The sequence below is a fragment of the Merops nubicus genome, unplaced genomic scaffold, assembly GCF_000691845.1.
Source record: "Merops nubicus isolate BGI_N331 unplaced genomic scaffold, ASM69184v1 scaffold16302, whole genome shotgun sequence".
Classification (NCBI taxonomy): domain Eukaryota; kingdom Metazoa; phylum Chordata; class Aves; order Coraciiformes; family Meropidae; genus Merops; species Merops nubicus.
Genome location: NW_008595752.1, coordinates 4435 through 17001, shown reverse-complemented (window position 1 = coordinate 17001; position 12567 = coordinate 4435). Strand labels below are relative to the sequence as shown.

The window sequence follows — 12567 nt, the reverse complement described above, 5'->3', positions numbered from 1 at the left end:
CTGTGAGGCGCTGAGGCGCAAGGACAGGAGGAGAAGCCCGACAGCTGAGCCCGGGGTGTTTGTGCTGCTTTGTCGTGTTCATCTTGGCTTGTTACACCCCGGAGCAGCTCTGACAGAGCTCGCTGCTCTGAATCGAGCTCCCGGAAGGATTTCCGTGGGTGTACTGGTGTTTGATTGACTTTTCCTTGCCTGTTTTTCTGGATTTTGCTGTACGCGTTGCCACGACGTTCTGGAGTGGGGTAGAGGGAGGAGGGGTGGTCTTAGCACAGGGGAACTTCTTGCGCATGGTACAACCAACTTTTGTTGTTGCAACAGATCCGTCTGTGGTTGTGGAACACTTTTGTGTCTACATCCTGTACAGGGGCAAGGACCTGCAGAAACCGAGCCCAGAACAAAGCATTTACTGTGTATAGGGTTGGATGTAAAATATGTCACTTCCCTCAGGTGGTCCCTTGTCGGTAGGTGGTTTGAATTCATTAAAACTGGGTCACATTAAGCACAAGGAGGAGAGGGGAAAAAATAAGCCATGCTGCTTGTTTCTTCTTGGAGCACTGGAGATGATTTGCTTAAGAGAAACTCACAGAAATCTGTCTTGCTTTGCCCTTAAACTCGCTGCTGGCGTTTGAACGCGAGTCCTTCTCTGCGCTGTGCTGGAGTGCTCAGCTGGAGCCTTGCAGTTGCAGCTTCCAGCCACAGTGCCTCTGGCATCGGGGATCCGTGGGGCTGATCCAGCGAGCCAGGCCACAAGTACTCCTTGTCTGCGGAGCAGCAAGCACAGCAGATGCCCCTCAGGAGAGAGATGGGCTGAAAACGGGCGGGTAGGGTTAGATTGTGATGCTGGTAAATACAGGGTGAAGTGAAGATGCCTTGAGAGTGTTCAGTGGGGTAATAAATAAAGATTTTTAGGAGTGTGATCCTGGCAGGAGGATGGGAGGTATCACAAAATAAAGCTCCCAGCTCGTGAAACACTCTGTAGCTGTGCAGGAAACAGCCTCGTGTGACTGTGCAAAGCCCCTCCCTCCACCTGTGGAGAGGAGCAGCTCAGACACATCGTGGGGTGTTCAGGTGAAGGGGGAACAGCACTGATCCAGCCTCTATTATTATTTTTTTTTTCCTGATGGAGTCTCCTGATCCAACCCAATTTATGCCTGTTATTAACTTGAAGTCTCACTCTTTGCTGATTTGTGTCATGTAGGTTACACCAGCCAAAGCAGCAGTAATAAGCTGTAGACAAGTAGCTCCTAGGACTCAGGTCTAGCTCAGTGGTGTTAACAACACTGGCTCACTCTGGCATGAGGGTGAGTCAGCCCTAGATGTGAGAACAGCTCACTGCCTGCCCATTTGAGCAGCTCCCTGCAGGATCTGGGCACTGTGGAGAGCTGGGAATCCTGTCAGTCAGATCCTCCCTGCCAGCTCAGTCATCACAGACCCTCTCCCCACGGTAGGACCTTAGAATAGTGCATCTCGTGCTCCTGCTGACAGAACTCCAAGTCCCAAAGGCACCACAGGGAATCTTCAGGTCTGCTGGGTACTCACTGCTCTCTGTGGCTGCCTTCCAAGGAGATCTGGCTTCTGTGACCTTCCAGAGGGAACAGTTGGGCCTGAGGACAGTCACAGAGGAGTAAGTCCCTGCTAGTCATGCCATAGAGGACTCTAACCTGTGAGGACAGCCACTCAGAGAGCCAGGGAGCTGAGTTTTAAAGCTGTAGGTGGGCCTGTCCATCTCTGAGCATGGATTGCAGGGAGAATATCCAGCACAAGGACCATCTTTTTAAAGGTAGGCCCAAAGGGTAGCGTAGAAAAAATAACCATGCCAGCTTTAGTCCTTTTCCTTCCTTGTATCTCACTTACTCCCTTGAGGAAGGGCTCCTGGCACATGAGCAATGTTCTGACTCCTCACACCGAGGATTTCACCCAGTATTTTTTACCCTGTGAAGCACAATAGTTAAATGAGACTAGGCTAATGGGGAAATTCCACATGCTGTCCCCTTTTAAAGGACACTTGGTATGTGGGAGAGCAGCTGGTACCAACAGTTTCTGCAGGAAGAACCTTCAGCAAGAATGGGCTCCTGACACCATCACCAGGCAGACCCTTCCAGGGAGCTTCCTGAGCAAACCATTTGCATCAGAAGAGATCTGCACAGAAAGGGCAGGAGTAAGATATGCAGGTAGGATAGCTGGGCTGCTTCAGGAAGGAAGGAGGACAGGTTAGCAGTGATGTTTAATTTGGCCATGTGGTGTTGGGCAGAGCTGAGGGTGCAGCAGGATAGCAGGTATGGAGGTCAGAGGGGGATGCTCTATTCAGAATGGAGAAGGGAGGCCTGTTGGTTACCAGATCTGTTGTCTGGCTCTGGATGTTATAAGTAAAGGCAAGAAATATTGTGAGGAAGTTACACAAGGGATAGAGATTTCCCTCTAATTCCCACTATCATCTTCCCTTGCTTCTGGATCAGAAGCACATCCACATGAAGGTGACCTGAGGGCTGTTCTTCCATAGGTGTATCCTGGATAATAAACCTTGCTGTGCCAGAAATCAAATTCCAGATGTGCAGGCTGATCTATGGCAGCCAAAGCAGCACAAGTTCTTTGTCCAAACACTTTCACACACCTCACCTCAGCTGTATAATAAGATGAGGATTCACAAAACAAAGGACTCTCAGTGCTTTCAGCAGCTGGGAGAGTGCTGGCAGCCGTGGGGGTCTGTGTGCCCACAGCTCAAGGATCTCTGAGTTGTCAGAGCTTTTTTCAGACATGAAAAGAGATTTCCAACTGTAAGAAGTGGTGAAGGCTCAGCAGAGTGCCCGGGAAAGGAGAGGTGTGCAGCACCTCCAACCCCTCCGTATCTCAGACGAGCAGTGAGCTGTCCTGGGAACCTGCAGCCAGCAGCCAGCAGGCAGAACTAAAGTGCCATCACTGTGGTGCCTGCCCTGATACACAAAGAGGAGAGGCTGTTCTTGATCCCTCTGACAAAAGAGACATTCTGAGGTTGTTGATATGTCGTGTTTTCCCAGCTGGAACCCCCCTGTCCTGGCTGAACCCCGCGGTCTGTGCCCAGAGCAAGATTAGGTTCCCTCAGACCTATCTAGGTCAGTGTGTGCTTTTGTTGTCCTGGCGACAAAATGACCCACTTTGTCCTCATTTGTTGAAGCCGTTGGGAATGGGACTGGTGCCTGCCTGAGCTCACAGCAAAGGGACCTTAATCCTGCCTTTGTGTAAGCTCACAGGCAGAACTGTGTCTCTACAGGAATCATTGTCCCCTCCTTCTTGCTCTGTTTGTTTATAATGTTTCTTGGATCTCATTCATAACAGACAAAGGAGTAGATACATTTGTGGGCTGTATCTGTCCCCAGGACTGATCCTACCTTTGAGGAATCTGGTGAGGGTTGTGTGTAGGAGCCCGTGAGGCAGCTGGAGGAATGCAGAGTGGCAGGAGAGCAGGGCAGGGACAGAGGCTGCCCCAGCTCACCGTGGCTGGCACAGCCTCCCGGTGACCTCTGGCACAAAATAAAGAAGCCTGGCTTTCTATCACAGAAAATAAGGATCCCAAACGTTTCACTAAGTCCTTTTATGCTAAAAGCTCTGTGCAAATTAGTATAATTAAGACTAGTCCAGCTACCCCTGAAGTACATCCAGTGGAATTTACACATGGATCTTTTTCCAGTTGAGCATGGAAATGAGCAGATGATGTAAACCCTCCTGCTGAAGGTGGCTGGCCACCTAACTGCATTGAAATCCAAGCACCTCAAGGGTACAAAACCACTTTATCCAAAAGGTCTAGGAAATGGGTACAGCAGTATTTGACTCCTAGGAGGCTTCCGAGGAGATGGAAAGCCTGTGAGCATTTTGGGTTGGTTTCTTTTTCCTCCATCCCACATACTTTGATGGGCTGTGGACAGGGCACAGAGGAGATTCCCCACAGGGAATCTTTTCATACAGAGTCAAGCCTGTGAAATTTTTATGGCCCCTTCCCTGCTGTGCTTTTCACAAGAGAAATTGCCCCTTTTTAAAAAAATTCTTTGTGACACCTTTTAAGTGACATAGTCACTGAATTAAACAACAAATCAGGTAAATTTAAGATAAAATAAGGTGACAAAGCCAATAGGAATATAAGTAAGTGCCTGTGTGCACATAACTGCAATCATGAGCACTCATTCCTGGTGCCCACAACTGCACGAGTAAAAGACACTGGGAATATAAAGGACTTTTTTTTTTTTTCTCTGTACATATATTTTATCATCTGAGATTATGATTTCTCCAGAAGGGGAATGTTCTCTCCCCAGAATTATGTAAACATTCGTGGCACTATATGATCTTGTGATGTAGTAGTACGAGAGGGAATGCTAAAATTAGGATGGGGAATGTCTGTATCTGCAGCTTTCCTTGGAGCTGGCCTAAGTGGGAAGTGATCACTAATGAAGTCTGTGCCAGCATCAGAGGGAAGGAGCTGCCTTGGATCAGGAATGAGCGTGGCTGTGCTGCTGCCCAGCCAGGAGCAAGCACTCATGAGCTCTCACCACGGCTGCAGTAGCTACAGGAAATCCTCAGGCTGCTTTACACTCCAGCCCACATGAAATCCAAACCTTGCAGTGAGAGAGCAGGTTTCACTCAGAACCCTGTCCCTCAGTGAAAATCCAGGCACACCTCACACCCTTCCTACCAGAACTGTTCCTGAAAATGCATGGGATTGACCACAGCTTGGGCAGGTGGTGTAGGGTAAACCTTAGCACTGGCTGTGTCCTTAAACACCCACTCATGTCAGGTCCCTGTGGTTCTCACACATTCCTTCCACAGGCTGTACCTCTGCTCCTGTAGATGCTGAGCTGTCTGCTCCGGCTGGAGACAGCTCCCCTCCCTGTTATCCTCCTGGAGGGGATGCTGCAGTGTTCCAGCTCTTTGGAGGACGCTGTCTGTGGAATTCAGAGCCTAGCTAAGCCTGTCTTTTCTTATTTAAAGTTGGAGTCAGTGATTTTCAGGAGAAGGGGAAACTTGAGTTTTGTACTTCCTGAAAATCTGAGTCATCGCTGCCCACTGCCAGTTACTGCTTTAGGAGCTCTGTCTGGCAACTGCGTCCCAGTGGGCAGAGGAAGTGGGAAATATTTGGGTATTGTCCAAGAAGAGAAGTTCTTGACAAACCTCTCTTGCAGTTAGAGTGGAGGATGGGAGCCCAGCGTGTGCTGCCCAGGGCCTGGGGACAGCCTGGCCTCGTCGCTGCCTCCCGTGCCCCCCGCTGCCCCTGCACAGAGCAGTGAGGCTGAGGCTGGCTCCACTGCAGCTGCCATTTGTTCCTCAGCTGAGGCAGAATTCTGCCATCTCTGGCACCTGCTAAGTGCAAATCAGAGCTTCCAGCTCCTCTGCTAAGCACAGTGGTCTCCTCTCAGTGTTACACCCTGCAGACCCTAGCAGAGATGGTGCCTGACACACACAGCAGCTTCAGGACTTTTCAGCTTATTTACCTGAAGAAACTGAGCTGCTGAAGGTTCAGATGAGGCTGGAGGGCTGGAAAGGAAGAGGAACCATCTTCCCACAGAGAAGATCCTGGTGTGTGCCTGGACTCCCCGAGCTCTCCTCAGCAGAGACAGCTCATTAGAGGGGAGATTACTAGTGGCAGTGAACACCACTCCGTGCTGACTCTCTCCTTTTTTTTGAAGGAAAGCCTAAGAAAATTTCAGCTACTTTGACAGGGACAGTAGGGAATGGCTGCCTGTCCTCCCTGAGGTGCAGCAGAACTTTGCTGCATCCTGGAGCCATCCATCTGAACTTGAAGAGGACAGATATCTCTAGAGCAACCAGTGCTTGCCACTTGGGCAGGGTCCCCAGTGTCTCTCTCGAGGGCACCCAATGTGCTCCTTGTTGGGTGCTGTACACCTGAGGTCCCTTTGTTCACTCCCCTTGCCTGTGTTAGGAATAACTGTCTGGGTTTGAGCATCACATAAGCCTGCCAGTACTAGTGTCATGTATGGTTTAGTCACTCTCACCATTTAAAGCAGGTTTCATCCCTGGGGATTCCTACACCCTGGCACTCTTTGCCTTCTGTCAAGCTGAGCAAGAGTGAATTTACTAAAAGTCATTTAAACTGTGCACAATAACTCTTTACTACTTTATGGCTGTGTTTGGACTGGGGAGGGTGAGTCCTGCAGTGGAGGGAGTGAGTGTCTCTTCCATGCTGGTCTGTTCCCCACTGTTGACAGCCTGTTGATGTCCTGGAGGGGTTTTGATACGTGTTTCTGTGTTGGTTCAGGCTCTTTCCCAGAGAAGTGCTGTTTTTAACCATGCCCTGTGCAAATGGAGATGCTGCTGCACCAGCCAAGCAGATTCACTCACTCAGAACCACTTTCTGCTTCTCCATTTTCTCCCAGGAGACTATAATCTATTATTGCTGTGGCTTTTTTGCCTTTTCCAGGAAACTGAACTGAGCATGTCAGAGAAATCCAGTATCAGCCAGAGCAGCTGCTGTTTTTTCTGTTCCTCTCATGAAATGGGATTTAAGAGGCTGGTGTCTATCCTTGCCTGTGTCCCTCTGGCGTAGAGAAGAATAATTAAAGAAAAATTAGTAATCTGTATTTATGGGCTCCTTTTGCAGACAATACTTGATTAATCTCCACAGTCATCTAGCTAAATAAGGAGAGATTAACTGACATCCTAATCTGTCATAAATCAAACAGGCAGGGAGATGAAGCATCTTACCTTAAGAGACAAACATTAGAGAGCCTGCGTTAGGGTTTAGCCTACATTATTCTAGAGCTAATTGAAGCCAACATTAGAACTCTAAAGTCCTGGATTTTTGGACTGTTCTTCAAGGCACTGCAATCTCTGACGTGCTGTGTGCGTCTCACGCTGCACGTACCTGCCATGATGACTGATTATGCTGGTTCTTGTCACTAACTAATTCAAGAAAATCAGAAAATCAAAAGCAGTTGGTTGCAGCAGGACCAGAAGTCCCCAGCCAGCAGATCTTTCTTTTTTTGGAAAGTCCAGACCTGGCTGCTGTGATTGAGCAGCATCAGAGGCTGGGATAATTGGAAAAGCAGCAGCTTGCTTTCTGCAGGAGTGCAGCGTGTGTGCTGTGGTTTCTGGGGAGCCTTCTGTGATTTGCAAATCAAAACCAAGCAAAATCAACCAACCAAATCTTTTCCAGGGACATTCTGGATTTCCTTAGGCTATAAAAATCTTCAAGCCTCTAAACATATCTGACCTGTTTTCCTGCATTCCATGGCTATAGCTTACCTGTACCCTAAAGCTAAGATGAAATATCTCTCTCACACTGATTCTTCATAAAACGTTACATTTGCAATCTCTCTAAAAAATTCCCTCCCCAAATTCTCTTCTGGAACATAAAGGAAACAGATAAGGATCATGGTAGAAAATACTATAAATGGTACTTTTTCTGAGGGTAATGTGTGAAAGATGCAAATGCAGAAGTGTAAAAGAGACAAGGCTCAGAGATATTCACTATCAACATCTTTTTGTCAGAAATGTCATCCCAGAGGTGAGGAGAGTAGCAGCTGTGAGTCTCAGTGGCAGTGTGGGCTCTGGCACGATCAGAGACGTGTTTTCTCACCCTCTGTCTGCTCCATGAGCCATCGTGCCCCACCAGCTTGCTCACAGGCTGCTGCCTTTACAGGCTGCACGAGAGCAGGATTAAATTCTTAGCTGGGAGGTAATTTTGTGGGGGTTTACCAAGTGAGAACTGCACTGTTGGTGTCTGATGAAATCCAAACCCCTTTAACTGGCCTTTCCTTACAGTAGGTGGGCACAGGACAAACCAAATCTCCCCGGAGCCAACAGTAAGAGCATCCTGGAGAGGCAGATATCAACCCTCTGTGTACAGTGACTTTCAGCTTTGGTATCAACAGTGTTTTCTCCACTGCCAGGAGCTTGCCTTGTTGGTGTCCTGTGTTCCCAGCAGAGATGGAAGAAACTTGTACTACATGCAAACTATCTTTGTGAGCTTTCTAGAAAATCTTTTATAGACTTATATTCCGATTTCTCATTATTTTGGCAAAGAACTACAATATCTGGGGAGAAAAATGTTTGCTGCAGCAGGAAGGTGGGTGTCTGAGGTATGGAAATGCCAGGCTGCACCAGCCTTGCTCCATATCGTCCTCTGTCATTGTGTGTCACAGCACCAGCTAGGTCCTTTAAACCTCAGGAACTGCAGAGTGAACAGTTAGAGCTAAGGGCCCAAATAAAGATGTGCTGCTGTGAAGTGCATGCAGCTGTCACTTTTAATGCTGCTGTGTGTCCTGTGTGCTCTTTGGACTGATGCTCTGATCTGGTGCTTTACACCTTTAAGGCACCCCAGAGGCAGGACTCAGGCTGCAGGAGGAAGCAGTGGGTGCTTGGCAGCTGATCACCTGGCTAGGGTTAAAAGGAACAACTTCTCCAGGGCTCAGGAGATGGCCAAGGTAACATCCACCTCTATCTTCTAGGTCTTTCTGCTTAGCTGGGTTAGATAATTTGTTTACTCTTTGGACAAAATGTGGGAGAATGTTCCTACTGCAATTAACGAGAAGAAAAGGGGGAAAGGAGCCCTGGTTGCTCCAGCTTAGGGCTCTATTGTCTTGGCTTTGCCTTTTCTCACAGCAGCTCTTCAGTATTGAAATTCTTTCCTTTGGCCTCCCATTTTTTTTAATTCAGTTCATTTACTGTGAAGAATTCTTGATGTTTCCTGTAAAACTATCCCACGAGTTTGGTTTTTTCCTGCAGACAGGGGCTGCAGAGCTTTCCCTGTCTGTGAGGCTGATCTGCAAGGACACAAAGCTGCAGAGCCTGGGTTTGGCTCACCCTGTGTCACTGAAAAGGGACACCTGTCAATCAAGCAGAAATGCTGAGAGCAGCAAGTGAAACCCTTCACTTTTTCCATCAGGCAACCAGGGCCTCTTGGAGGATTAAACCTATTGCTAAATTTAGCTACATCTCACTACAGTTAGTACCAGGAGTTATCAGATCAGAACATCTTTGGAGGGAATGACGTCTGTCCTGTGGAAGTCTAAGCCCTGGTGTGATTCTCTCCTGCCCTGTGCTGCACAGGGTTTGGGGCTGGGGACACTGCACAGCCAGCCCAGCCTGGGGCTCTGCAGGCGTCAAGGGATTTTTCAGAGCACTTGGAACACCTACTCTCATCAGCCTCCTTGCTTGTTGTTCCACCCAGGTCCTCAGCAAAACTTGTTCATAATGCTCAAATGGATGTCACGGGGGAGGAGAATGGTTAAACCACATGAAACATTCTAGTGCTTTTTTTCTGGGGTTCTTTTTTAATACGTGTAAGTTCTGACCTTCTTTTCCACTGGTTGGGCCATACACTTTATATCCCACACTCCAGTGCTACTTATATTCTCAACTGCTCTGCTAAATCCAGGAGTATTAATAAACATTTTAAGGGAGTTAGATCTGTCAGGAGACAAGTAAAATCCTGCAGAAAATAAATAGCCCTTTGCAGGTCCTCATTTGGTGAGCCAGGTAGATAACTGCATCGTGTTTTCCTCATCACTGCCATCTCCACTTCCACCCCCGTGCCATGGAAGCAAGTTCCTCCCTCCCTCCCTCCAGGAGACACCCAGCTGGCACTTTGGTTTGGTTGGAGCAGAGTCTGGAGGCAGAAGTGGATGTCCAGGTGAAGCAGGGCTGCCTGGGGGTGTGGGAGCAGCCCTGGAGAACCCCATGGCCCTGCTGCTTTTTCAAAGCTCCAGTTTTGCTTCTTTTGGAATGAAGGACGCCTGCCTGGAATTGTCCCAAAGACTAGCAGCACTGAGCCATGGAGATTCAGAACAGTCCCACATCTCTCTGAAAGGTTTCACTAAATGAAACTTATGACTTACTGCAATTGTTTTCTCAATACCAATCGGAGATTCAGAACAGTCCCACATCTCTCACTCTGAAAGGTTTCACTAACTGAAACTTATGACTTATTGCAATTGTTTTCTCAATACCAATCCCATTGCAGACAAGGTACTTTGAAGATGTACAGAGCTTTCATTTTAATATCTCTTGGACTATTTCTATCTGTTCCTGGTTAGCAGCTGTGGTTTGCTTCTAAAACACTGAAGATCGAGGGCTCTGGCACTTAAAAAGCAGCAGCTAAGAGAACCATGCTAAATACACTCATTCAAAGCATTTTTATCTTTTTCAGTTTTCAATAGAAAGACTGAAACTCCTTAAAAATATACTAGAATTGTGTGTGTTTACCTGTCCCAGGTGAATGTCCTTTCTCATACTGACAAAAGGAAAGAGTCAACAGGTATAAACACCAAAGGAAGTTGTTTCCCTATTTCCCTCCCTGAAATCTCAAAGTACTTGGACAGTGATGCCACAAATACAACAAAAGCAACGGACCTTTTACCATGTTATTTCCATTAATAACATGCTCAGGCTTAGTTGTAGGATGTATCAAAGTTTGATCTCTCTCTTTGATTAGAATCATTTTGTCAACGGGCCAAGGAGACTTGAAGTAGATGAAGGAGGGTGAGGCTCCAGGGGCTGCTGAGAGTGAGAAACCCACACGTTTCCTCAAGTGCCAGCAGGCAGGCAGAGACACTTCACAATTTTTATTTGTCCACAGCTTTTATAAAACAAAATTCCCCTTGAATCAGACATCTCATAAAACATCTATAGTTTTGTGCGTGCTAGTGATACGCCAGGTTTCAGCAGACCAGGATCTGGAAAACCAGACAGTTGAGCCATCAGGCAGAATTCCTGTTTTCTGCTGAAGGGGAGGGAAACTCACAAAATTAAGGCACTGTCAAAACCCAAGCCCACAAATCATTTGACCTTTTGTACTGGCTTTCATCTGGTTGTACACAGTATTTTTTTTATTTTATTTTTAATTAACCAACAATTTTAACTTTGAACAGAGAGACACACAAAAAATAAACCCCAACCCTTTGATTAAATCCTCCTGTTTCTACTCCCAGTTGCAAGATGAGAGCAGCAAACCTGGCTGGGATATGCTGAGGAACTGAAAGCCCAGTGCTACCCACCCCTGTCACCACTGTCACCACACTGGCCCCATCCTTGGATGATGACACTCTGAAGAATAAAATCAGTTATAAGAACAGCTTAAAACTAGTCTAAAAGCTGGTATTCACTAAGCAGAACATGAAGGAACTGACAGGCTCCCTGAGCCAGGCAAGGTGGGTCTGTGCTTGTCCTCACACACTGGGCACAAGCTGCTTTCAGACCAGCAGGGCTGATCCCTCTCTTCAGCTGGTGGGCTTTCACCAGTCCCTTACAGAAGTTTAAATCAGATAGTGTCAAATCCACTTCTGCAGCCTTTATATCTTAAGACTATAGGAAGCATTCCTTCCTGCCTCTGGTGAGAGCTTTCAGGCTGTCCTTCAGCACACCACAATCACTGCTTCAAGCACAAACCAGCATGCAGCCGCGGGCACGGGACCACGCTCAGAAGCATCCCATTCTCTAGGCAACATTTCTAAAAAGCCACTCTCAGGTCCATGAATTAGGTGCCCTGGCAATTATAAATAAATAGTAATAAATACTTATTTACACTCACACGCCCCTCTTGTACCCCACAGGTGCACAAACAAAGCAGAACCATGCTTCCTCCCTAGTTAAATAGGATCAGGCTGGAGGTGGGACACACTTATCAACAACGTGCAGCAATGCCACACAACAGTTCAGAACAACAAGAGGACCAAAACAGCACTCGGAGTGTTTCACAGCTTCAAACCTCTTGCAAACACAGGCTTAGTTAAGAAAGTGACAACATTCTTCCTAGCCATTAAGAATCAGAGGGAGCTTAGGTGAGAGAAACAGAGTTTGGCCAGGACACCAGAGTCGATGTCCTTATTGCATATAAAATGTCACATTAACTGGAGCTATGGCCAGCTAGGAAAAATTAGATCAAGCTCATATGAGACCATTTCATTTCCTTGAGTATGAAATCCAATTTCCACATTGATTTTTGTCATACCAATTTGTTGTTTTGGTAGACAACAAAAAGGTCAATGAAAACTCAAAGGAACTTCTGAGCTGCAAGAGCACGAACCATCCCCTCCATTCACAAATAAACACAGTGAAAGGTTTTACTTCAGTTGAAAATGCTGCACTGTAACTGCTGACAGCTTGGGAACTGGCACCCACTTATCATCCTGGCACAAAACTACAAATCCCTGAAAATATGATCAGAATAGAGAGACAGACCCAGCAGCAAGCAGCAGCACAGAGAGCACAAGTGAAATTCAGGGACCGCTTGGCAGTGTCCTGGCTCCCACCTCTCCTCTGGAGTCTGGCAGAGGACTGGAGGATAACGGAGGTCACAGGTGGCTTTGAGACTCAGCTCTGGGAGAATTGTCTTGGCCTATTTACTCTGTGGTTGCTTTTTTATTCAGCTTTTTTTGCTTTCCGTTTCCTTGTGCCTTCATTTAGCTCCTCTTTTGACTTTGCAGGAGGAGGCGAAGAGTGGGAAACCTCATGGGAGGCCCCGTGGTGATGGTCATGATGATGACTACTGTGTCCACCAGAAACAGAGCCAAAGAAGACTGGGCAGATGAGGTTTTCCACTGGAGCAAAAGGTGAGGCATGGGAGTGAGTTGCTGTCATGAAAACCTG

The 12567-nt window shown here is 47.3% G+C and overlaps 1 protein-coding gene across 1 annotated transcript in view; it reads right to left on the bottom strand.

The window, feature by feature from the left end:
• Positions 1–12110: 12110 nt before the first annotated feature.
• Positions 12111–12567, bottom strand: part of TMEM38A (transmembrane protein 38A) — a 2593-nt gene continuing 2136 nt past the window's right edge. The window contains exon 5 of the mRNA XM_008936174.1: positions 12111–12564. Within this exon, the coding sequence (XP_008934422.1) occupies positions 12340–12564 (225 nt within the window). The 3' untranslated portion in view covers positions 12111–12339. The remainder of the gene's footprint in view (positions 12565–12567) is intronic.